Below are 25,507 nucleotides of genomic sequence, written 5' to 3'. Positions count from 1 at the left end.
TTCCATTACATTCATATACCACAACTTGTCCAGCCATTCCCCAATTGATGGGTATCCCCTCAACTTCCAAATTGAAACAATCTTGAGGTTTCACTTTACCTGAAGTAAATTGGCAAGGATCACAAAGGATAAGATTTCGCCAGCAGTGGAGGAGTTATGGGAAGATAGCCAAATGTGGCACAGCAAAAAGAGCTCTTGATCCTGGAGGCAGAGGATCTGGGTTTGAATCCTCCCTCATGCTTACTGCCTGTATGACCTGGATCAAGTCACATAACTTCCCTCATTTAGTTGTCTACAAAATAAGATGCTTGTACTAGATGGTCTTTGAGGCTCCTTCAAGCTCTGTAATCTTTATGCACTGCCGGTGGAGCTGTGAATTGACCCAGCCATTCTGGAAAGCAATCTGCTTTCCAGAGTATGTGACTCAAATATATAAGCTCTGACCTAAAGATCACACTATTAGAGAGGTCAAATACAGAAAGGTCCCACAAACACCAAAATGTTCATAGTAATACTTTATTGTAGTGGAGAACTAGAAACAAAGTAGATGCTCATCTATTGGGGAAAGACTGAACAACTCGTAGTACATGAACATAATGGAATATTACTGTGTTATAAGAAGCAATGGAAGGGAAGAGTACTGAGACTCATAGAGACTCTTATATGAACTGATGCAAAATGAAATAAGTAGAACCAAGATAATCATATTCACAATGACTACAGCTATGTCAGTGGAAAGAACAAAAGAGCTGAGACTGAGGGATGTGTCTTTATAATGACCAAGTCTGGCCTCAACAGAGAAATAAGAAAGTACACCTCCTTCCCTTCTTTGCAGAAATGTGGGTGTGCATGGGTACAGAACTGTGTATATACCGTCAGACTTGTTGGATTTATTGGTTAGTTTTGCTTTTCCTTCTCCCCTTCTTTTTAAATTCTTTGTTATAAGTTTGGCTGTCTGGGTCAGGGAGTGATATTGGGAAAAAAGTAATCTAAAAACAAAATCTATCAAAAAATTGAAAAAATAGGCACCTTGGAATCTGACACTTTGGTTTTTGTTTTTTTTAAATTAATTCCCTGTAGCTCCTTCCTTGTTTCTTGGCACAATACCAGATACCTGGGCGGGGGGGGGGGGCATATGATAACTGACAGTGATAATAAATACAAGATCATTATTTGGTCATGCATTTCACTTCTTTTTCTATAAGAATATTAAAGAAAAATGAAATTTTTTTCAGGGAGTCAGTTTCAAGCAGGTTACTTCTTACAGCCTGAACTTACCCCTTCACAATTGGCTTTTAAAGATATGATATGGGATTCTGAAAATGGCACTGTAAGTATTTACTATCAGAAAAACTGTACATTTCCAAAACTTAGGTATATTCCTAAGCATTAAAATAAAGCACATTTCTCAATATTCAAGTTGGGTAATACATTGCAGGATACAAAACTTTGGGGGGGGGAGCTTATGTACATATAGCAATGTAACTTAACTATTACTAATTTGTAGTATACAGAACTTTAAATCAGATCTGGTTACCATAGCTTTATTCCTCTTTCATTCTCCATCATTTACAATTCAGCTGTCAGGTAGAAAAAGTAATTTCTTTAAGATTTAAACTTATTTTAAATTTTAAATTTATTAAACTGGCAGGAGTTGAGAAAGTTAGGTATAACTTATGATCTTGTTTTGGGAGAGCAAATGGCTAGAATATTACTAGGTAGTCTTTCGTGGAACTAAAGGTGTCAACTGCAAACTGCGTGTTTGTAAGTTGGAAGGAAGAATGGTAATTATTTTAGAATTGCTTTGTTTTTAGAAATATTCTGGAACCTCCCCTGGGTCCCTTTTACCTTCCTTTGATATTAGCCTAGCACATTGTACCTCTCTTGTTGCAGTTTCATCTTCTACTTTGCATCATAGTTGTTTGTGCACATTCTGTCCACTCTGTTAGAACCTAGATTTTTAGTGGATGGCCTCTTCCTCTCTGTAGGTTCCTTGGTTCTCCTGGTGCTTTACACATGGTGGCCATTCAGTAAAGGCATTTTGAGTTAATGAATTGTTTAAAAGAAGAGCTCACAAAGAACTTGACCTTGACTGTTGTATACTATAAAAAACTAAATATTTTGGAGGTCTTTATGCGGTATTTTTTCCACCCTTGACATTCTCTATAAGTCATATCAATAGATATAAATGGCCAACTTTAGTCCCTTTTCCTTTGCCTCTCTATCTTCTACTTATTCTTTCTAGGAATGTGGTTCTCTTTATTACAAAAATAATGAATTTCCACATAATTTTCAAATATTTTGAATTGGAACTTTTCTAACTTCTGTCCCATACTTAAAAATAAAGTAAGATTTTGAGTTCCTTTTGTTTTAGAGGTAGAAGAAAGTATAGCAATTTTTTTTTGTTTTTTTGTTTTTGTTTTTTGTGGGACAATGGGGGTTAAGTGACTTGCCCAGGGTCACACAGCTAGTAAGTGTCAAGTGTCTGAGGTCGGATTTGAACTCAGGTCCTCCTGAATCCAGGGCTGGTGCTTTATCCACTATGCCACCTAGCTACCCCTAACATTAACTCGTTTTTGTTTTGTTTTGTTTTGTATTTTATTATTTTCCAGTTGCATTTAAGGATAGTTTTCAACATTTGTTTTCATAGGATTTTCAGTTCCAAATTTTTCTCCCACCCTCCCTTCCCTCCTTCCTCCCCAGGACAGAAAGCAATCTAATATAGGTTATATATGTGCAATCACATTAAATGTATTTCTGCATTAATCATATTATGACAGAAGAGTCAGAGTACAAAAGGGAAATAACATACAAAAGAAAAAATAAAATAAAAAACAGCCCCAAAGTAGAAACAGTACAGTTCAATCTGCATTGCTAAACCATTAACTTTTAAACAGCAGCATTAACTTTAATTAATGTCAAATTAATTTAGTTAAAATTAATTCAACATTAACTTTTTAAGTAGTTCCCAGATAGTGGTATTTTCCTTCTTATAAATTTATATGCTTCCTCTCCCCCTTTTTTATACGTGTACTTTCTTAGCTAACTGAGTTTAATGTATTCAGTTTAATTTATCAGCGGTAAATAGAGAATGCTACATATGGAGAATAGTATAAATTATAAAAATTCAGATACGAATTGCAAAAAAAAACAAAAACATTTTCCCATATATGTGTGTTTGTTTGTTTTAGATTAAACCCACACCAAGCCGTGTGTCACTGATTCTAACCTTATGGAGTTGTAAAATGATTCCTCTGCCAGGAGTAAGCCTGCAGGTTCTCAGTAGGCACGTACGCCTCTGCGTCTTTGACGGAAGTAAGGTGAGCTCTGCTGGGGCACTCGGTCATTAAATCAGGTACTTAAAGCCATCTAGTCCAGTCCCCTCCTCTCACAGATGAGGCAGCTGAGGCCCGGGGATGGGAAGTGACTTTCCAAAGCGGCTCAGTAACAAGAAAAGTTCACTTAGAAGTTAGTACAGTTTTGATAAAAGTCTAAAGTTGAATCAAACTTCAGTTTTATTATGTTTTAGGAAATTTGAGGTTACAGTTTTATACCTTCCTGTCCCCTCCTTCACACACTTGCCCCAGTGCTCTTTTGCCAGACTCTTTACCTAGGACCTGGGTTATCTGGGCCATGTGATATTTTCATTCATCCCTGGGGAATGAGCCTCACCCAGGGTGAAGGAGCAGCTGCATCTCCATTCTGTTTCGATGCTCCCTTCTCTAGGATCCTTCTGGGTCCCTGACCTTGGTCAGTTTGACAAAATCTGGCCATCACCCCTACCTCCTTGCCCCTAGGAGGTCAGCAAATCACCCTTCACCTGGGATGAGGGAATACCTTTAGGCTGAGAGAGTGAAAGCTATCCTTACCAGAAAGGGAGGCAGATGCTGTGGTGGAAGTCAGAGGTTATGGGCAGTAAGTGGCAGAGTGGGAAATTTAAATTAAATGTAATTGAAATTAAACCCATGTCCTCTGACTCCAGAACCAATATTCTTACCACTGTGCCAAATCCACAGTACAAATGTTATCATATTTTTGTGACTTTTTCTGTCCTTTCTTTGACAGACTGTCTATAAAGACCGAGCCTTTAGGTCAGAAAGTCACCCCCAAATTCAGCTTATTAGTTGGTTGTTTCATCTACATAAGACGCTAATATGACTTAAAAATAGCATTGAATTGATCTAATTGCCCAGTTGCAAAGGCACTGTGTAAATATAATGTTTATGTTCTAGTTTCTCAGGCTTAATAATTGGGAATGTAGAGCACAGGTCTATCCTATTTTACAGATGAGGAAACTGAGGCCCTTCAATGTTAAGTAACTTGCCCAAGGCCACATAGCTCATGAGCAGCAAACTCAGGACTCAAGTCATGCTCTAAAGGTCCCTGACTGTCTGAGGACAAGCCCAGTGCTCTTGCCAGCATGACAAAGTGAAAAAAAGCATGAGCTTACAATCAGAACACCTAAGTTCCCATCCTAGCTCTCCCATTTGCCAGCCAGGCAGCTTCTCTAGGCCTTATTCATCTGCAGTAGGGAGGTAATAGATGCACTAACTACCAGCAAGGGTATAGGCAAGATAGCTATGGTCTGTGGCATCTTCTGGCCTCTGACATAGAGCGCAGCTTCTGAAATGCACAACAAGAGAAGTTGGGACAACCTAGGCATTGCTTCAGGGTAGGGTCCTTCAAGTGGCACTGATGTGTGTGTGGGTAGTCCTCTACTTCCACACTACTACAAGAGCAGGCACCCATTCACCAAGCCAGGTGTACATCTAAAGTACTTTGGGAAATGAACTGACTACTATATCAATAGACTTTTTTATCTGAAAAAATAGCTTATTTGAACAAGTATCAAACATTACCCATAATTTTATCCTGTTTGCATAACACAGTTTTTGCTTTTTTCTTTAAGTTCCTTTACATAAGTCATGGGACAAATTTTCTGACTACCAATGTTATGGTTGATTAAAGGAAGCAGGTAGTCTGTAATTCTCTAGATCTTGAAGAATAATAGTCCAGATATTCTCAGAACAGAATTTGTTAACTTTCCCCATAAAATCATTCCTCTGGACTTTGCTTTCTCTATTAAGAGACCACCACCCTGAATTCATCCTTCTCCCTCCCCTTGTCCATTTTCTCTCACTACATCTTTTGTATCTTTGCCCTACTTTCCACTCACACAGGCATTACCCTGATTAAGGCACCTACTACCTCTCATCTTGAACTATTGCAATAGCTTTCTAATTGATTTCTCTGTTTCCCCTCTCTTTGCTTTTCAATCTCTCCTCCATTAAACTGCCAAAATGCTACCCTTACAGTACAGGTCTACCAGTGCCATTATGCCATTTTTTTCTAGGATAAAATACAGACTTCTCAGTCTGGGACCTAAAAGCCCCACTTCTGGATCCTTCCTTCCTACCTTTACTAATTATTTCATTCCACTTCCCTTCATACCCTCTATATTCCATCCAGACCAGCCTAGTAGCATTTCTTGAGCTCAATGTTTCCCAGCTTCATGCCTTTGTGGAGGTTATCCCCCATGCCTGGAATCCCTCATTCCTCAGCCTCAGTGTCTTTAGCTCCTTAACTTATTTCTGGGCTCAGCTTAGATTCACACTCTTATACAAAGGCTTTCTTGATTTCCCACCCTTCTCCCCGCCCCCCAGTCTTGAGGAATCTTGGTCTACTCACTTTAATAACTGTATTAGTCAAGCTCTTTAATCTTGAAAAAGTAAAGCATTTCCAGATTTTTTCCAGGATAATTTCATGTATCAAAATCTCTTTTCAGGTTCTTAGCAATATTCATACAGTCAGAGCTACATGGCAACCTAAAAAACCCAAAACCTGGACCTTTTCTCCAAGGGTGAGTAAGCAGTTTAACAAGGGGAGTGAGAAATGAACGTTCTTTCTTTGTTAAATATAATGTATTAAATGTTTAAGATTTGACTGTCGCTGTATATTTCTTACAGAGTTGTTCTTTTAAAAACACAATAGTAAAATTACAGAGGGAAAATGGGCAATATCTTACATGTTTATGTAATTAGTTCACTCTGTTGCAAGTGGGACTATATTTTTCCGTAAGTCCAAAAAGTGCTTTGAGTACTTAAATCACTCCTTTTTCTGAGTCACTGACATTATAACTCCTATGAATTATATGCTTTAGTCCTTCACAGAATCTGTGGCTTCATTAGCTTGGGTACTTCCTCCCACCCATGGTGCCAGTTTCAATCCATCCACACCCTATCCTGTACACCTCTTTCTGTACATCTCCCATGAAGGAAAACTCTAATGGTAGTAAAGACTTTATACTTATTCTTTTTTTAAAATTTTTATTTAATTTTTAATTTATGAAATAAAACTAGTATATCTACAATATAGTAGAATAAAAAGATGATTGTACACAAAACTGAAAATCTATTATGTACAACTTACTATTCTTTTATATACTAAATTTATCATGTAATTTTTTTCTTTTTCTTTCTCTCCCCCCATACATAACAAGTGTAAAGAATACACTTATTCTTTAAATACTGAGGCCATTTGTCTGACCTTTACTCTGATCAATATGGATGGCCCATACATGGCATATAAGTGTTCTGGATGTCCTTTTATGTTTCTTCTGACATAGAGGCAAAATTATCTGAACTTCAGAGAGAGGGAAAGGTCTCCTGCAGAAGGTGGAAATTGAGTAGATTCTTGGAGGAAATAGAAGTCAAAACAAGCAGAATTCAGAAAATAAAATGTGGTGGTTTTTTTTCATAAACCAAATCCTACCAGTAAAATGTGCTATGTAAATTTGTACTTCCCAAAGTTTGGAGTATTCAGTCAGTATTAAATAGAGGATAGACAATGGATTCTGGACTTCTATAGATGAGAAACTGCCTTGCAGTCTTTTCTTTTCATTTTATCTAGATAACCATATGCCAAAGAATGTTCAGGTTATCAAATAATTGTGCTCATTTCACATGCCAAGAAGGTTATGCATAAGATTCTGCAAGCTAGGCTTCAGCATTGTTTAAACTGAGAAGCATAGGCTGGTTTTGAAGAGGCAGAGGAACTAGAGACCAAATTGCCAGCATTTTCTGGATTATGGAGAAAGCAAAGGAGTTCCAGAAAAAGCATCTACTTCTGCTTCATTGACTATAATAAAGCCTCTTAGTGTCTGGATATCATGACAAAGCATGGCAAGTCCTCAGAGACAGGAGTACCAGATCATCGTAACTTGTCTCTTGAGAAACCTGTATGTAGGCCAAGAAGCAACAGTTGGAACCAAATTGATTGGTTGAAGATTAGAAAAGGAGTATGACAAGGCTGTATTTTGCCATTTATTTATTTATTTATTTATTTTTTTAGTGAGGCAATTGGGGTTAAGTGACTTGCCCAAGGTCACACAGCTAGTAAGTGTTAAGTGTCTGAGGCCGGATTTGAACTCAGGTACTCCTGACTCCAGGGTCGGTGTTTTATCCACTGCGCCACCTAGCTGCCCTGCCATTTATTTATTTAACTCACTTGCAGAGTACATCATTTGCAATGCCAGGATAGACATATCAAAAGCTGGAATTAAGATTGTTGGAAAAAATATCCACAATCTCAGATGTGGATATATCAGTCTGATGGCAGAAAGTGAAGAATTAAGAAGCTACTTGATGAGGGTGAAAGAAGAGAGTGTAAAAGCTGGTTTGAAGCTTAATAAAAAAAAAAAAACACCTAAGATTAGGGCAACTGGTCCCATCACTTCTGGCAAATGGGGAAGAAATGGAAGCAGTGTCAGATTTTATATTCTTAGGCTCAAGGATCACTGGTGACGGTGACTACAGCCATGAAATTAAAAGATGCTTGCTCTTTGGAAGGAAAGCTAGGGCAAATCTGGTCTGTGTACTAAAAACGTCATATAGTCAAAGATATGGTTTTTCCAGTAGTGATGTATGGCTGTAAGAATTGGATTACAAGGAAAGCTGAGTACAAAATCGCCACTTTTGAATTTATGGTGCTGGAAAAGACTTTTGAGAATCCCTTGGACAGCAAGAAGGTCAAATCAGCTAATATTTTAAAAAATTATTCAGACTATTCACTGGAAGGTCAAATACCTAAGCCAAAGCTTAAATACTTTGGCCACATAATGAGAAGGCAGTACTTATTGGAAAAGACCCTGATGTTAGGAAAGTTTAAAGGCAAAAGGAAAAGGGGATGGCAGAGAATGAGATGGATAGATAGGGTCTTAGAAGCAGTGAACACGAACTTGGACAGACTTTGGGAGATAGTGGAGGATAGAAAGGTCTGTCTGGAGAGCAATATGGAACTATGCCCAAAGGGCTATGGGACTGTTCATACCCTTTGACCCAGTGATACCACTATTAGGTCCATATTCCAAAGAGATCATAGAAGAGAAAAAAGGATCAACATGTACAAAAATATTTATAGCAACTATCTTTGTGGTGACAAAGAATTGGAAATTGAGGGAATACCCATCAATTGGGGAATGGCTAAACAAGCTGTAGTATGTGAATATAATGGAATACTGTTGTGCTGTAAGAAATGATGAGCAGGAGGATTTCAGAGAAACCTGGAAGGACTTACATGAACTGATGCTGACTGAGAGGAGCAGAACCAGGAGAACATTGTACACAGATCCCTTGTGCTCTGATTCTTCTTTCACAATATAACTAATGAAGAAATATATTGAATATGATTGTATATATATAACCTATATCAGATTGCTTTCCATCTTGGGGAGGGGGGAGGGAAGGGAGGGTGGGAAGAAAAATCTGGAACTAAAAATCCTATGAAAACAAATGTTGAAAACTATCCTTACATATAACTGGAAAATAATAAAATACTTTTATAAAAAAAAAAAAAGGAAGCCCTGGAATGCTATGGTCCTTAGGATCACAAAAAGTCAGACAGGACTAAACAACAACAGAAACTGTATGTGGGGCAGTCTGGCAAAGTAGATAAGAGAACTGACCTCAAATCCTGGAAGACCTGGATTCAAGTCATACCTTTGACGCACACTGGCTGTGTGACTTTGGGCAAATCTCTTAACTGCTCAGTACCTCAAGCGACTCTTAGTCTTCGGGGTCAGTAAAAGGATGTTCTACATTGAGAGCTCCCCATAATGATGAAATCACAAACCTAGACCACATATTTGTCATTATTTAGTACCCCTGACCATTTCCAAGTGCTCTTTGTTGCCCCCCACATTATCTGATATTCTGACTGTGTGGTAAGCAAAGTTTGAATTTATTGATAGGAATACAGAGAAATTAAATTATTTGCACAGAGACAGTGGCATGAACGAAACCTAGAATGTGGATCCTTACGATCTCCTCTATGTTATCTCTATACCACCATCCATTCACCCCCTTTTTTACCATAAGTCATAGAATACAAGCCACTTAAAATGAACAGGATAGAAAATCTTTAATGATTCTATATTTTTGTCTTTTTTAAAGGTTGCTGGTATCTTGCCATGTTTACTTGATGGAGATTGTTTTATTAGATCCAATTCTTCATCACCAGAACTTGGAATATTATTTGAAGTTGGAGTCTCTTATGTTCGTAATGTAAGTTCATCAAAAGAGTTTTGCTTTTCCCAGTATCATTTTACAGGGATTTTAAAAAATATTATTCCTGTTTTTGGAAATGTATAAGAATTTACCCACAAATGTTGTTTTAATTTCTCAAAGGAGCTGTAGTGTAACACTTACCAGAACTTGTGTGGTTCCTAAAAATCCTAAAAAAAATAGAAATCCTAAAGAACGTAGAAATCCAAGATGACTGCAACTCTATACATTTATTGGAAGTGGATGAGGGGTGGTATTTTAGGTATATATACCTACAAAATAAGTATATGTGTTTAAATAATTCCTTAAAACTTGGCAATAAACATCAATATAAACAACTATTATGACAACAATTATTTACATTCAATTCATTTCAGTGCTTAAAAAATCATAATACTTTTGGAGTCCCCCTCTCCTTCTGAGTACCTACTACTGTTTTGCACTGTATCATACTAAATCTTGAACAAATAGATACAGGAATCATGACAGTAATGAATATCAAATCATATTCTCTTATTGGCTGGAGTAGTTATGGTATTTGTCTTTGGTCTCATGCTGGCCCAGAAACCCACTGATTACATATTATTTTATTTTCTTGTGAAGAATGTTTTAGAATTTGAATGTATATTTGTGTTTACAACAAAAAAAAAGATCTTTGTTCATTCTTTAGAGAAACTCAGATGTCAAGCTTTATGTATTTGTCTGACTTTTCTAGTCAACTGGTGAAAAAGGAGAGTTAAGTTGTGGCTGGGTCTTCCTAAAACTTTTTGATGCCAATGGAATACCTGTTCCTCCCAAGTAAGTCATATTCAATTTCCTTCCAGAGAATTTATTTCTTATAATTTCATATAAATAAGTTACATTTCTTTGATATAATGGATAGACATATTTTACCATGTAAAAACAGGCACCTGGGTACATTTTTTTAAATGGTTATGTTGTTATATGTTAAAAGGTGGTATTATGAGACCAACAAAATGAAGAATTAGACACTGCCTGATATTTTCTCCTTGTGTTTTTCAAAATGTACTCAGTGTATTAATTGTTCTTTTCTACAGAACCTATGAACTTTATTTGAATGGTGGTACTCCTTATGAAAAAGGTGTTGAAGTGGATCCTTCATTTTCCAGAAGAGGTATACTTTTATATATAGACTTTCTTTTTCTTAAGGATTTAACAAAGATAAGATGTATCAGAGAAAGTAACCATTTTCTATTGAGTTCAGAACAGTATATCATAGACATACTTTCTTATACAAACTATTTTCACTTAAATTGAGCATTAGAAGGTACAGGATCTAATATTAAAGCCTGTCTGCTTCTCTAAGAGCAAATTTTCCTGGTAGCAAATGTGAGAATTAATGTGAGAGCTAAGAGAAGCAGAGGAAGATGATCCCCCTGTTTAATTTGAAGAGGCTACAATTCCTCTTCCCACATCCCAAGTTTGTCATCCCTCTTTCCTGTTTGCTTCCAATCTAGGATTTTCCCATGATTCAGAAAACTTTCCAAACCTAGAGGAGGAGCCTGGGGTCTGTGTTACAGTGAATGTTTCCCCAGAGTTAACACTACATTTGCACTCTTTTATAATAATCTTATAAACTCTAGATGAGGCTGATGATATCAGTCATCTCACCAAATGTGGTGGTGGTTTACAGTATAGGCTCCATATCTTGGGGAAGAATAACATTTGGCATCACTGGACCCTGTCTCTTGTCCACTCTTTGTGATGTAGATGACTAACATTTTGTGTAATTTGCCTTTTCTAATCGATATGCATATTTAAAATCCTTTTGCTCTCTAACCCTATCCAAAATGTCAGGAGTTCTAAAATGTATTTCTAATTTTTTTTAAAGCAGCCAGCAGTGTTTTTCATCAGATGATGACAATGAGAAGACAGCCTCAACTTCTGGTCAAGCTGAGATCTCTAAATAGAAGATCAAGAAGCATATTGAGGTTGGTAGCAATTTGTGCATGTGCACTCACTGCTGAGTTACTAGAGTTACTGAGTTACTGAGTTAGTTGACTAGCCATTCTGGATTATCCATGCCTTTGCTTCACTTGCTTGTTGCCTTTTGGTAATTTTAATGCTTGTTATTATCGCTTTATAAAGGGTTATCAGAGTAATTTAACAGGCAACAATGTATAATTTAGTCTCATTCTCTTCTAGTTCAAATGAAAAACTTTGCTAGGGGTGGATGTAAAGATTTTGGTTGAAGTAGGATTTGTAGTATCAGTTACCTATGATTGTATCATTTTTCTCACTTCCCAATGGGAGTTGGATATTTTATAGTGGAACTTTTCCCATTGCATATATTGAGCTATTGCCAAAAATATACCCACCAAAAATCCTACCAAATGCTATTTTGGGTATGTCTTTCTAACTTTAAAACTTCCCGGTGATGCTTATATATCATAGATGGAGGAGATGAATCAGAAGATGATCTTAATCAGCATTGAGAAGACCTGAATGTTAAAGATGCTAATTTTTCTTACTACTAGACTAGTACTATTGAATACTGCCTTAAGGTTGCATTTGTAAGAATAAGATTGTAAATCTGGTGATGGAGATTAAAGCCAAACCATCCAGATAGAGTTCTATTTTATCTTTAGGAGTAAGGAGCTCCCTAGTGGTCCCTAGACTGGGAAAACCAGAGGATCCCAATATTAGATAAATAGTTCCCTGAGATCAGGTTTCAGTTTCTTTTCATATTCTTTTAACAGAATGGTGCATCTGCTCCTAACCTCTATAATGAATTCTTCCTTTTAGTGCTTCCTTTCTTTGAACTAAGAAAGGATTTTCATGAAAGTTAGGGCCCTTTATTTAACCACTCACAATTTCCCTTAACACGAAGGCTTCCTCTTCCTCAGTGCCAGTGGTGGTTATTATGTATACATAATAACCTGTATAGTTGTGCACAGTTGCCTTTATAAAGTTAGATTTGCACTCTCTCATACATTATGAAAGCATCAGGCTGGCCAGTTGTAAAATGCCTAAAGGGCTGGCATTCACAACTATCCTTTTATTTGACATTTAACTCAGGACTCATGAGTATTACTAAGAAGCACATACATGGTACTTAAACCTGTATTTAGAGAAACATAAAAGTATTTGGAAAGTGTTCTCTCTGTGATTAGCCAGTTTCATGATGGGGCATTCCTGTAAGTCATTGCTATAATTTCTGCAGAATGGAACAGGGTTCTGGAACTTTTCATTAAAATAATGGTAAGCTAATTACAAACACTTTGGGCTGAATTCTATTTTTTTTAATTAATGTTTTTTTCTTCTTTCATAGTCAGCTCCCAGAAACACTAATAGGAAGTATGTGCTATACTCACCTGCTGGTGTTTTATCGAGAAATTCTTGGTGACGTTCTCCTGAAAGACAGGATAAGCATGCAAAATGCTGGTAAGGCTTTTTTCCCATGTCCTTGGTTTCAGCCCTGTTTAGCACATGCTTTCCTTGGGAGTAGCTAGCTGTTCTCTATTTCTGTAAGTTTAGAACTGTCACAGTTGGGTGGTTCTCTCATTCTACTCCTGCCAATTGCCGGGTAAAGGTGGAGCCTCAGATTAAAAAGTGTCTGTCAGCAGAGTTTAGTGGCTTGGCACCTGGCCATTTACCTGACAGTAGATTATTAAGAGACCCTTGAGATGGTGCTGCTCATTACTGGCCATTGTCAGTGCATGCTGCCTATCCCAGCTCCCAGAGACTATCCCCTCTACCCTCATTTATTTAATCTTGCTCACCATATAATTGTCTCACATGACTATGGGACCTGAAGAGCTCTGCCCCTACTTTGTAGGTGGTCTACCTCTCTCTCCTTTGTTTGAGTTTTTGTTTGTTTTACATGTAAACATTGGGCAGGAACTGAATCTTCTACTTCATATGACACACAATGCTTTAAAAAAAAAAGAAATGGACATATTTTTAAACAAAGCATCCAAAGTGGAGCATGTATGGCAATAATATTTATCTCAGTGATAAGTGAGCATTATTGGAACTTATTTTTTAAATGTCAGCTGTGTTCAGGGTCTATACAAGAGTACATAAGTAGGGGCAGCTAGGTGGTGCAGTGGATAGAGCACTGGCCCTGGAGTCAGGAGGACCTGAGTTCAAATCCGGTCTCAGACACTTAACACTTACTAACTGTGTGACCCTGGGCAAGTCACTTAACCCCAATTGCCTCACCAAAAAAGAAAAAAAAAAAAAGGGTACATAAGTAGACATGACCTCGGTGGGCATGCTTCCTAAATAAATAGAAAGACAGGATACACAAGGAGAGAAATGGGTATATTTAAAGAAGCAGTAACTACAGGGAGAAGGCAAGCTGTTTAGTTATATGCTTTTGGATATCTCATGATGACAAGGAAAACTTCATGGATGAAGTGACTCTTTAAGGACATGAAGGGAAGTTACATTTTCCCATGAGTAGGGAGAGGTTGTTTGAGTTTGCACACAATTCAGCCCAATAAAATTCTATCCATCAAGGGCTCAAAATTGGTCAGTAACAACCAGAACACTTTGTTTTGTACTTCTTGAATGCACTTATCATGTAATATCATTTAGTACAGTTAATCTGTGTATGTATCTTTTTCCTCTACTAAATTGTATGACAGGGGCAGCTCCCCCAGCACCGTGCTCTGTACAGAGCAGACATTTGATAAGTGCCTGTTGAATGAATGAATGGTAGTTATAGAGCACTCTGCTAGTCTAGTTTCTGTAGAATTCTTGCATATCTAATTCTTTGCATAGGCCCATAATGATTCTTTCCATTCAATTTTGGCATGAAATAGCTCGTTTTTACATTATTTTTAAAAATAATTACTATGTTATAGCAGCTCATTCAGATTGCTGGCCCTCAATCAGCCTTTATGTTGCTATCTACCTGCAAATCCTTCTCACTAGAATTTGGGGTCTTTAATTGGTAATATTAATATGGTAATCTTACTGATGCAGATTGATGGTCTTATACCAGCCCTTTTTGTATAATATGTTTAATTAGCAATAAATGTTTTTTTTAAATAATTATTGTAAAAAATATATTTCAATGAATGAAAGTTCCACAAAATCATTTTCTTTTCCACTTTAGATTTAATTAGTAGTCCAGTCCTAGCAACATTTCCTAAGCTCATGGAGCAACCTGACCTGATGGATGTACTTAGGGTATGTGATATGCATCATGATCTTAAATTGTTATACCTGTTGTTAATTATTTTAAATAGATGTTTGGTTTATTTTCTCATTTAATCCATGGTTTTTTCTTATTGGGCAGTTGGTGATTTTTTGTTTTTTTCTTTATCAAATTGTCATTCTGATGTAAGATTTGAGTGAATATAATAAGAACACAACTATTAGAGAAAATGTTAGGGGACAGTTAGAAGATAGATAGACATCCAGACACTGGACCTGTGATTTCATTGACATAGAAAACTCTTTCTACCAACACAGATCAGCAACCTCTCTGCAACTTATAGAATTAGACACTAAGAGGTTAAAAGCCTTGAAGGGGCTCACAGCCAATATATGTCAAAGGAAGGATTTGAACTCAATTTGTCTTGGCTCCAAGTCCATTTCTCCCTCTACTGTTTCATGCTGCCAAAACTATGCATATATATGTATATGCACATATGTGCACATACATGCCTATACCCACACACAGTGAGTCAGCAGCACTGAAAGAATAGCTTCCTGACTTTTCTGGATGCGGGTTTTCCTCTGGCTGGTGAGGTCTCTCTGCTCTCTCCCATGTAATTTTCTTATCTATAAATTGGAGGGGATGTACTAGATAATCCCTAAGAACCCTTTTAACTGCAAACCCTACTTGACCTGATGAGTATGTCAGGCATGAACACATTCACTTTCAAATGATTAGGTGAAAGATGTACACTATGATCTGAATCTATACTTCTTTCATACTTTAAGGATCTGTCATTGCATTAATGTGGGAACACTCTCAACTGATACAGACTCTATGTCAACATGTACATATCATATACACACATACATACATGTATATACACACATGGAATTCTTTCTGTAGGTCATCATGTGCGTACTACTTACATATATACACACATATGTATACAGACACAAACATGTGATATACAAAATATACTGATGCCTTTCTGTGGGAAGCACTGCATATGCAAGAAAAAGTTGAAAATTTTAATAATAACTTTAATTGTCCCTCTTCTGGAAAATTTATAATGATATGTATGTATGCTAATGAAACATTGCTCAAATTATATAGCATTCAAGTTAATATAAAAAGTATAATCATAACAATTGTAAAATATACCATTTTATGTCTAAAAATATTTTAGATCCACCGACCTCTCCAGACACTCTGGGAGATTGATAGTATCTCCTCATTTTATAGATGATGAGATTGAGACATGGAGAGATCAGGCAACTTATTCTTGTTCACACAGAGAATAAGTATCAGAGCCAAAATTCAAGCCAATTGTTATGGACTGCAAGTTTAGTGCTTCTTTTCACTATGTGATGCTGCTCCACAAAAGTAAATTTTTTCCCCATTTCATAGACCACATTCTTTATAGTGACAATTTGCTAAGTAATTTGTAAAAAGCTGAGGTGCCCCCCCCACACTCAAATAATCATAGCAATAATAACATTTGCAAAGTGCTTTACATATATTAGCATTCAATCTGGGACTTGGGGCATCTGGCCATCCAGGCCTACCTACTCCTTGTCAATAGGCCATCTCATCTCCCTACCAGACCAAGCAACTCACCCACCTTGTGTACCAGGTGAAAATCAAATCAACATCAGAGCTAGAGGAAAGGATGTTTCAAAGAGTCAAAAGCTGCCGAAACGTCAAAAAAGGTTGAGGAAAGAGATTATTAGATTTGGCAATTAAAAGATCATTGGTGGGGCAGCTAGGTGGCACAGTGGATAGAGCACCAGCCCTGGATTCAGGAGGACCTGAGTTCAAATCCGACCTCAGACACTTAACACTTACTAGCTGTGTGACCCTGGGCAAGTCACAACCCTCATTGCCTTGCAAAAGAAAGAAAGAAAGAAAAGGAAGGAAGGAAGGAAGGAAGGAAGGAAGGAAGGAAGGAAGGAAGGAAGGAAGGAAGGAAGGAAGGAAGGAAGGAAGGAAGGAAGGAAGGAAGGAAGGAAGGAAGGAAGGAAGGAAGGAAGGAAAAGAAAGAAAGAAAGAAAGAAAGAAAGAAAGAAAGAAAGAAAGAAAGAAAGAAAGAAAGAAAGAAAGAAAGAAAGAAAGAAAGAAAGAAAGAAAGAAAGAAAGAAAGAAAGAAAGGAAAAAGAAAGATCATTGGTGACTTTGGAGGAAAGAGCAGTTTCAGTTGAACAGTGAGAATGGAAGCCAGATTTCAGAAGGTTTAGAAGAATAAGAGGAAAGAAAGTGGAAGAAGAGATAGTTTTATTAAGGAATGGCTAAGAATGTGAGGAGAAATATAGGCTAATATCTTGCAGGGAGAGTGGTATCTAGTGAGGGTTTTGTTTTTAAGATGATGGAGATTTACTTGAGCATGTGTGTAAGGAGTAGGAAAGGAACCAATGGAGAGGAGAGAGAGAGAGAGAGAGAGAGAGAGAGAGAGAGAGAGAGAGAGAGAGAGAGAGAGAGAGAGAGAGAGAGAGAGAGAGGAGAAGAAGAAGGAGGAGGAGGAAATGATAAATGATCTGGGAGGAATGAATCTTTTTGAGAAAACAGGAGAGAGGGCATCAAGAGTACATGTAGAAGGCTTGGCCTTAGCAAAGAGAAGGGTGAAGGGAGGGACGTATTTGTAAAGTTCACTGGAGCCAGCTCGTGTATCAGGCAAACATGTACAGGCAGGAGTTGACTCATAGGTACCTCCCTTTCAGGATTTTGACTGACCCGAGATCTTATTTGTGGTTTGTTTCAAACACTGCCTCCCACCCCACTTTCCCCCACCATGGAACATGCACATGTTATAATAATTAGATTGTATCTCATTTTTGCTTCACTCCAGTGGAACTTTGGGAGCCATCCTAGCCTTTTGAGAATTTAGGGAATACTTTGGTCCACTTCTAATCTCTGCCTCCAGTCTCTACCCACTCCAGTCAGTCCTATTTCAGCTATCAAAATGATCTTCCTAATGTGCAGATCTGATCATGTCACTCTGCCTCCTCCATAAACCCCAGTGGCTCCCTATTACCTCCAGGATCACATATAAAGTGCTTTGTTTGACTTTTGAAGCTCTTCCTAACCTGGCCCCTCCCTCTCTTCTGAATCTTCTTTAACTTTACTCTCTCTACTATCTGCAAGCCTTCTTGCTATTTCTCTTCAACAACTTTCCATCCCTCATCTCTTTGCCTTGGCACTGACCATCCATCCTCTCTGGCTGGAATATTTTCCTCACCTGTCTCAGCTTGGATGCCACCTTCTGCAGGAAGCCTTCCCCAGTCACTTCCTCCACACTACTAAGGCCTTTCCACCAGTATTAGTCCAGTCAGTCTCTCTCTGTCTCATGTACACAGTTATTTACATGTTATCTCTGCCATTAAATTGTGAGCTTCTTGCCTCTCTCTGTAACCCCAGGCCTTATCACAGTACCTAGCACATAGTAAGCATTTAATAAGTGCTTATTGACTGACTGACTGACTGACTGACTGACTGACTGACTGACTGACTGGCTAGCTGACTGACTGATGGACTGGTTGACTGGTTTTGGGACATTTTCATCTGCAGTTCATGAGCTATTTCTTAAGGTGGATTATTTCTTCTGCTGGTTTAAATAGTCCATTTTATGTTGATCCTTCATAGTTTTAGTTTCAAAGGGTGACATTTTCTGACCTTCTCCCAAGTCTGATGGTATACCAGTCCTGAACCTGGACACTCCTATTTACAGACTTTACTTGCATATATCTAAATACTCAGACTAATATAAACTTCTATATTTAATTTTCAGACTGCATGGGCTGAAAAAGAAAGTACTTTAAAAAGATCTGAAAAGGTAATTTTTTCCCTAATAACACCTAGCTATTTTTGTATTGTTAGGCTAAAATAGATGTGGCTCTAGCATGTCCTAACAAAAGAAAACTGTATTTTATAGGACAACACATATTACAAATAAACATCTTAGAGGGGTGTGGACTTTCCATTCCTAATGTAGGAATTCATTTTTCCCAATGAAACGTTTAATAAGACTGTCCATTTTTAATGTTTTACTGTCTCAAGAGGAAATTTCCAATCTAGACCCTCTGATTGGCTGCCAGATCCAGTCTTATCTTTAAAAACCTCCCAACTGTGGGTACAAAAACAATAGGGAGGGGAAAAGAAAGAACAGAAACTCGGCTGAACTGAACTTATTGAAAAGTGTTTGGCTCAAGGTGGTGAAGTCATTGCCATGTTGAAAAAAACCCCAGTATTATTAAATGACTAAAGACTTGTCCCCACAGCCTCCCACTAGAAGTCTAAACTATGGAAAATTTAGGGAATAAGAAGCCACAGTTGTTGTTGTTTTTTAATTCAGAAATACAAATACTATGTCAACGTCAGATTTAGCCACGTTAATTATAATCAGTATTAATTATGCATACCCTGTACCTGGCTTATGCTGGAATTGGCAGATTTCATATATTTATAATTCTTCATTGATCACAGTGCTGTGCTCAAGGCCAGGCCTGTCCACAAAAGGTGTGGGTAACTGCGTCCAGTTACAAGGCTGCCATGCTCAAGAGATCTTCCTCCATCAACTTGAAATTCTCATCTGAGTCACTCTTTTGGCAAAAACACATTGTATTTTTCAGTACTTAAAAAACACGTGTGATTTCATTTGTGTGGGTACAGCCTGGCTCTTTAAGCTTTAATAGCTAGCTGGTCTTCATGAGTTGGAGTGACCCTTAAAACTTCACCTCCTTCTTGTGATGAGCTTTACCCAATTTGGCTAGGCTCAGCCTTGGATGACGGACACCTGGGCTGCCACTGGGTCCAGGTGTAAAGCCCTTCAAGTTTGCCAAGACCTGCCATAGAGTTTGTTCTGCCAGTACAGTCTCCACTAACCAAAGGTCACAGCTTCACCATATGCAGCATTGAAGTCGGGTGTCAGTGGATGAAGAGATTAACTGTTCCCACTAAAGGGTTAGCAAATTTATAATCTGGGAACAGTAACATATTAAACTATTCGTAGCCATTAATATAACTTAACATTAATTTGTTTAATTTGTGCTATCAGATAGGGCAGCTAGGTGGCGCAGTGGATAGAGCACCAGCCCTGGAGTCAGGAGGACCCGAGTTCAAAGCCGGCCTCAGACACTTAACACTTACTAGCTGTGTGACCCTGGGCAAGTCACTTAACCCCAATTGCCTCACCAAAAACCAAACCAAAACAAAACAAAAAAACTAAAACAAATAATTTGTGCTACAGGCATCTCAGCTCTGCCTTGAGGTTCAGCTCTCATTCTCTTATGACATATTATTCCACTCTTTGGGCTTTTGTTACTCATATTAACAAGTCTCTTTGAAGAGAAACATAGACCAAGAGTTATTAGTTTTTGTGTGTGTGTCATGGACCACTTTGGTAGTCTGGTGAAGCTTGTGGACTTCTTCTCAGAATAACGTTTTAAATACACAAAATAACATGTATAGGGTTGCGAAGGAAACTATGTTGAAATATCCAGGGGGCAGCTAGGTGGCGCAGTGGATAAAGCACCGGCCCTGGATTCAGGAGGACCTGAGTTCAAATCCAGCTTCAGACACTTGACACTTACTAGCTGTGTGACCCTGGGCAAGTCACTTAACCCTCATTACCCTGCAGGGAAAAAAAAGAGAGAGAGAAAAGAAAAGAAAAGGAAAGGAAAGAAATATAGTTATCCAAATCTTTTTAAAACCAAGTTCACTGTCCCAAGTTAAGACCTTCTGACTTAGTAGTTGTGCAATTATATGATTTCTTTAAGCTTGAAATATAAAACTTAAGCTTCAAAGTCATAGTCCAAAGCAGCCAAACTCAAATAGAGTTGGGGGTCACTCAACTATACATAAAGATACTTTTAGGCCTCATACTGACTTAGTTTTAAAATGTAATATTGTCTGTTTTATTATATTTTTATTTATTTTGTAAAATATTTCTCAATTACAGTTTAATCTGATTTGAGCCACACTTGGGAGGATTTTGGGAAATTTCCCACATGACATGGGGAAATGGTGGAACATGGTGGAAAACCCTTGGCAGCCAAGGGGCAACATAAGCATCCAACACAGTATATGTTTTAATAATTTCTTAAATAATTCTTTGTATGTGTGTGTGTTTCCCCAGAGAGACAGAGAGTTTCTGAAGTCCATGTTTATCCTCGTGTACCATGATTGTGTGTATCCTCTCTTACATTCCACCCTCCTCCCGCCATTCAGATGGGCTGAAGAAGAGACTGAAGCTACTCGATGGAAAGTCATGTATGATTTTCTTAAGCAAAACCAAGAAAATTCTGGTGCACTCTATGCTTTGCTGTCACCAGAAGGTGTCCATGAACCTTTTGACATTTCAGAGCAGGCCTATGACTTCTTAGGAGAAGCAAGGAAGAATGTGAATTGATAGTGATTGGTCATTGAGATTCCAGTCCAGTTGGTACTGTTCATAGGAATAAACATAAACCCTAAGTGGTCATCTGAGAAAAATGATAGGATTCAAATGCTTAGTGTCAATTGTGGTCTGTATTTTTACTTTTATAAAATACTACATTTTTTATTACTGTATTATTACTTTACTAATTTACTGGGTTTTTTTACTTTACAAATTGACTGTATTTTTACTTTACTAAATATGCAAGAGTATATTTTGTAAGATATTTTATAAGAAAAGTATGTTTTAAAATGACTTTTTAAAATAGGAAATACTATGATTTCTCCAAATAAATGAAAAGCTGTTCCTGCCTTTTGACCAAGTGGTACTACTACTAGGCCTATACCTCAAAGAAATCAAAGGAAAAGAAGAAGGGCCCATAAAAATATTTATAGAAGCTTATTTTTAGTGGTAAAGAAGTGCAGACTTGGGGGGGGTGTCCATCTTTAGGAGAATGGCTGAACAAATTATGGTATATGAATGTAGTGGAATATTCTTGCGTGTCAGAAGTAACCAAAAAGTAGTTTCAGAGAAGCCCAGGAAATTGATATAGAATGAAGTGAGAAGAACCAGGAGAACCATTTATAAAATAGCAACGACATTGGAAAGACAAATGACTTTGAAGACAGGCACGTTGATGAGTGCAACAGCCAAATACAGAGGACCAGTGGTGAAACATGCTATTCCCCTCCTCACAGAGAGGCCTCAGACTCGAGATGCGGAACAAAACATATATTTTTGGATATAAGCAAATGTAAGAATTTGTTTTGCTTGATTATGCATTTCCGTTCCAAGGGGGTTTCAATTTATTTATTTATTTATTTTGCAGGGTATAGCGGGAGGTAGTAACAGGGTTCAACGAGAGAAGAGAGTTAGCAACAGGGTTGGCTAAAAAAATGTCATTGAAGTATTTTTTTAAAAAACTTAAGAGAACAGAAGGCAACATGAACAAGCAGGATGGCCCTGAAAGCTATATGTTAACTTTACTGTGTCCTTAAAAAGTAAAGCAAGATGTACATAATAGAGATTTGCAGTGCAATCCTTTTTCGGTTTTATATGGAAATGCTTATTTTACCTGAAATAAAAAGATTTTAAGTCATTTGAAGGCGCTGTTCATAAAACTCACCTCTTTAAAAACAAAACCATTGGGGGGAAATTATGTAAGGCATCAACCACCTGGTTGTCAGGTCTTTGAGTGTAACTTTTCCAAGTTATGTACAATAACCTTGAAGGAAAGTCAGTGACTTCCCTTTACTTCTCACTCCACTTCACCCCCACAAAAGTGCTATATAGCAAGGATGTAGATACACCTACTTTTAAATCACAAGCATATTTAAGTTTAAATTAAATCAAAGTTTAAATTAAAACAATTAAGTTTTTTCTATGTTTTTTTTTTTGAGAGTTTCATGACATTCCTTAGAAATGCCTGGCAGCAGGCAAGTTCCTAATAGTTTGATCAAAAGCCACTGCTTGATTATGAAAATGAATTCAGGTGGGCACAGATAATTCTCAGTTATCTGTAGGTAAAGTATCCAAATGACTAAATAGTGCATTCAAGGTCTTGTTGACCATTCTGCTTTATTAACCCAATCCTGAATTTTCTTAATGGAGGGATTTTTGTTGGTTTGTTCCCATAAATGTAGGGTGTACCAGAAAACTTAAAGACTTAAAAAGCTTAAAGCTGCACTAAAATTTATAGGACAACAGTATATTATTCTCACTATCCAACTAGACCAGAAACAGCTGGGTTTTACTGGGGGAGGAGCAAATTGGAGAGAGGAAGGAGAAAAGGAAACCTCTGGTTTCAAATATAACTTTCAGAGATTTTCAATTAATCTTACCTTTTCAAAGAACAAAGATAATCACTTTCTTGTCAGAGACTTTCCCATAATTACTTGTAAATTGGCCCACATCTGTAAGGTTCCAAAAAAATTTTTTTAAAGCCTAAGTCATTCCTTGATGTAGAGAAGTCCTTTGGAATTGCATGGGAAGTTACACTTTCTGTTGAAATGTCTCTTCACTCGGTATTGCTTCAAAGAAAGCATTTCTATCTTTTAATAGCCTCAAGGTTCTGGAGAACTGATCAGAGTTTTAAGAGCCTGGGATAACATTTTACAGAATTGTGTGACATAAATTGGAGAAGTTGAGCTAAAACGGACAGTTTCCTGATTTTTGGAAAGCCTTAAAAGTGACTCCATGTTTTAGAGGTTCCTCACATGAGGAGAATCTAACTACAGCTTAGTTGGCTTTTACCTATATCTGGAATTACCCCCTAAATCCTGGAGAGTGGCATCAAGTGTTTTTAAAAGGGGCAGAGCTGCTAAGTGGTGCAGTGGATAGAGCACTGGCCCTGAAGTTGGGAGGACCTGAGTTCAAATTTCACCTTAGACACTTAATGGACAAGTCGCTTAACCCCGAAGGCCTTAAACATCCAGGACCATCTCCAGTTGTCCTGATTATCTTGCCAGTGGACCCAGATGACTTTGAAGGAGAGAGTAAGCTCCTTGCACAGACCTCCCTCACTTAAATCCAATTCAGTCTAAGTCATGACATCACCCTGATGTCATGGTCCTCTTTGAGAACGAAGGAAAAATAACAACAGAAGGGGGGCCCTCAGTCATAAAAATGGCTTAGAAGGAATACTTGACTTGTTAAGAGGTCTCTCCTCTCTCTACAAACTCCTTTTAAAGAGTTTTGCTTCCTGTATACTACCTCTTCTTACAATCAAGTGTGGGAAACTGAGTCAAAAATACCTTTCTTCTTCCTCCTGATATGCTACTGATCTACTATTTCTCAAAGTCTTCCCATGTTCTATCCAGTAGAGGAACCATATACCTCTGTAACTTTTGAGAACTAGCAGTTCCAAAAATGATGGTAGAATTGGTTTCTTCTCTCTATACATATTAGTTGCCATAAACATACTGGAGAAATCTTGGTTCCTGTCCTTAGGTCTTTTGCAGCTGGTATGAATATTGCTATATTCTTTTGTCTTAGGCTTGCCACTCCATTTGAAGGTGTCAACAACCCTACTTTTTACTTTTTTCTATCTAGAAAATTACTTTAGTGTGAGTAAGTCACCAAGGTACTCTTTGCCTGCTCCTGTGAGAATATCCCCCACATCAGGGGTGGGGGAATCTGAAGGAAGGAAAACATTGCAAGTGAATTCCTTAAAACAAGAACAACAACAACAACAGGGAAAAAATACGAGATCTTAAAAGTGGTTTAATGGATTGTTTATAAGATGTGATAGAGTAATATAAAAATGTATTCTTCAGAACTATAAAAAGAGCATCTCAACTGGGCTGTCCCCTGTGCACGATTCCATTCATCAAGCCTAGGATTTCTTAAGAGGAAAACACAGAAACATGAATGAAAGTACTTTCTTTTTTTGTGTGGGGCAATGAGGGTTAAGTGACTTACCCAAGGTCACACACAGCTAGTAAGTGTCAAGTGTCTGAGTTCAGATTTGAACTCAGGTCCTCCTGAATCCAGGTGCTTTATCCACTGTGCCACCTAGCTGCTCCCAAAAACACCTTCTTAAGCTAAAAACCTAAACTAAAGCTAAAAAGTGGTGATACAAAGGAAAGTAGTCTAACTTGAATTAGACAAATCATCAGTTTCAGGTGTGTAGATCTGGTTATAGCCATCATGCTATTGTGAGATCAAAGGTCTTCAGCCACACCCATAACATCACACACACACACACACACACACACACACACCCCGTTTTTATTGACTTAAAAGGCACATTTCTAGCTGTCAAAACAGGAAAGGGTTGTCAAGGAGCCAGAAATATGCTGGAAAATTATTTTCCAGTAATAAGTCTCCAGGGATATTTACCAAAGTCCTCTATAATCTTAGCCTCTCCTATCTTTCCAGACTAATTTCCCATTTCTCCCCTTCACACATGGTCTCCCATGGTCCAGTCACACTGGCCTGCTTCCTGATCTCCAAACTTGGCATTCCATCTTCTATCTCTGTGCCTTCACTCAGGCTTTCACCATGCCTGGAATGGAGTTCCACCTTAACCTTCACCTCCTAGAATCCTTAGCGTCTTCCAAAGCTCAGCTGAAGTACCATTTCCTAAGCCAGTCCTAATACTCTCTGTTATTAATGCTCTCCCCTACTTACATGAACTGATGCTGCTTGAGAGGAGCAGAACCAGGAGAACATTGTACACAGTAACAGCAACATTGTGTGATGATCAACTCTGATAGACTTAGCTCTTCTCAGCAGTGCAATGATCCAAAACAATTTCAAAGTACTCATGATAGAAAATGTTCTCGGAGCAGCTAGGTGGCACAGTGGATAGACCACCGACCCTGGGTTCAGGAGGACCTGAGTTCAAATCCGGCCTCAGACACTTAACAATTACTAGTTGTGTGA

The 25,507-nt window shown here is 37.8% G+C and overlaps 1 protein-coding gene across 1 annotated transcript in view; it reads left to right on the top strand.

The window, feature by feature from the left end:
* The window catches only part of NPHP1 (nephrocystin 1), a 44,652-nt gene extending 22,491 nt beyond the window's left edge, over positions 1 to 22,161 (top strand). Inside the window, 11 exon segments of the mRNA XM_043985306.1 lie at positions 1,236 to 1,330; positions 3,192 to 3,320; positions 5,786 to 5,860; positions 9,450 to 9,560; positions 10,276 to 10,358; positions 10,619 to 10,695; positions 11,413 to 11,512; positions 12,853 to 12,965; positions 14,647 to 14,720; positions 18,476 to 18,520; positions 20,822 to 22,161. Of these exon segments, the coding sequence (XP_043841241.1) occupies positions 1,236 to 1,330; positions 3,192 to 3,320; positions 5,786 to 5,860; positions 9,450 to 9,560; positions 10,276 to 10,358; positions 10,619 to 10,695; positions 11,413 to 11,512; positions 12,853 to 12,965; positions 14,647 to 14,720; positions 18,476 to 18,520; positions 20,822 to 21,094 (1,175 nt within the window). The 3' untranslated portion in view covers positions 21,095 to 22,161.
* The last annotated feature ends 3,346 nt before the right edge of the window (positions 22,162 to 25,507 follow it).

Source organism: Dromiciops gliroides, chromosome 2 (genome assembly GCF_019393635.1).
Source record: "Dromiciops gliroides isolate mDroGli1 chromosome 2, mDroGli1.pri, whole genome shotgun sequence".
NCBI lineage: Eukaryota > Metazoa > Chordata > Mammalia > Microbiotheria > Microbiotheriidae > Dromiciops > Dromiciops gliroides.
The sequence above is the reverse complement of the archived record's forward strand: the minus strand, read 5'-3'. Positions and strand labels throughout refer to the sequence as shown.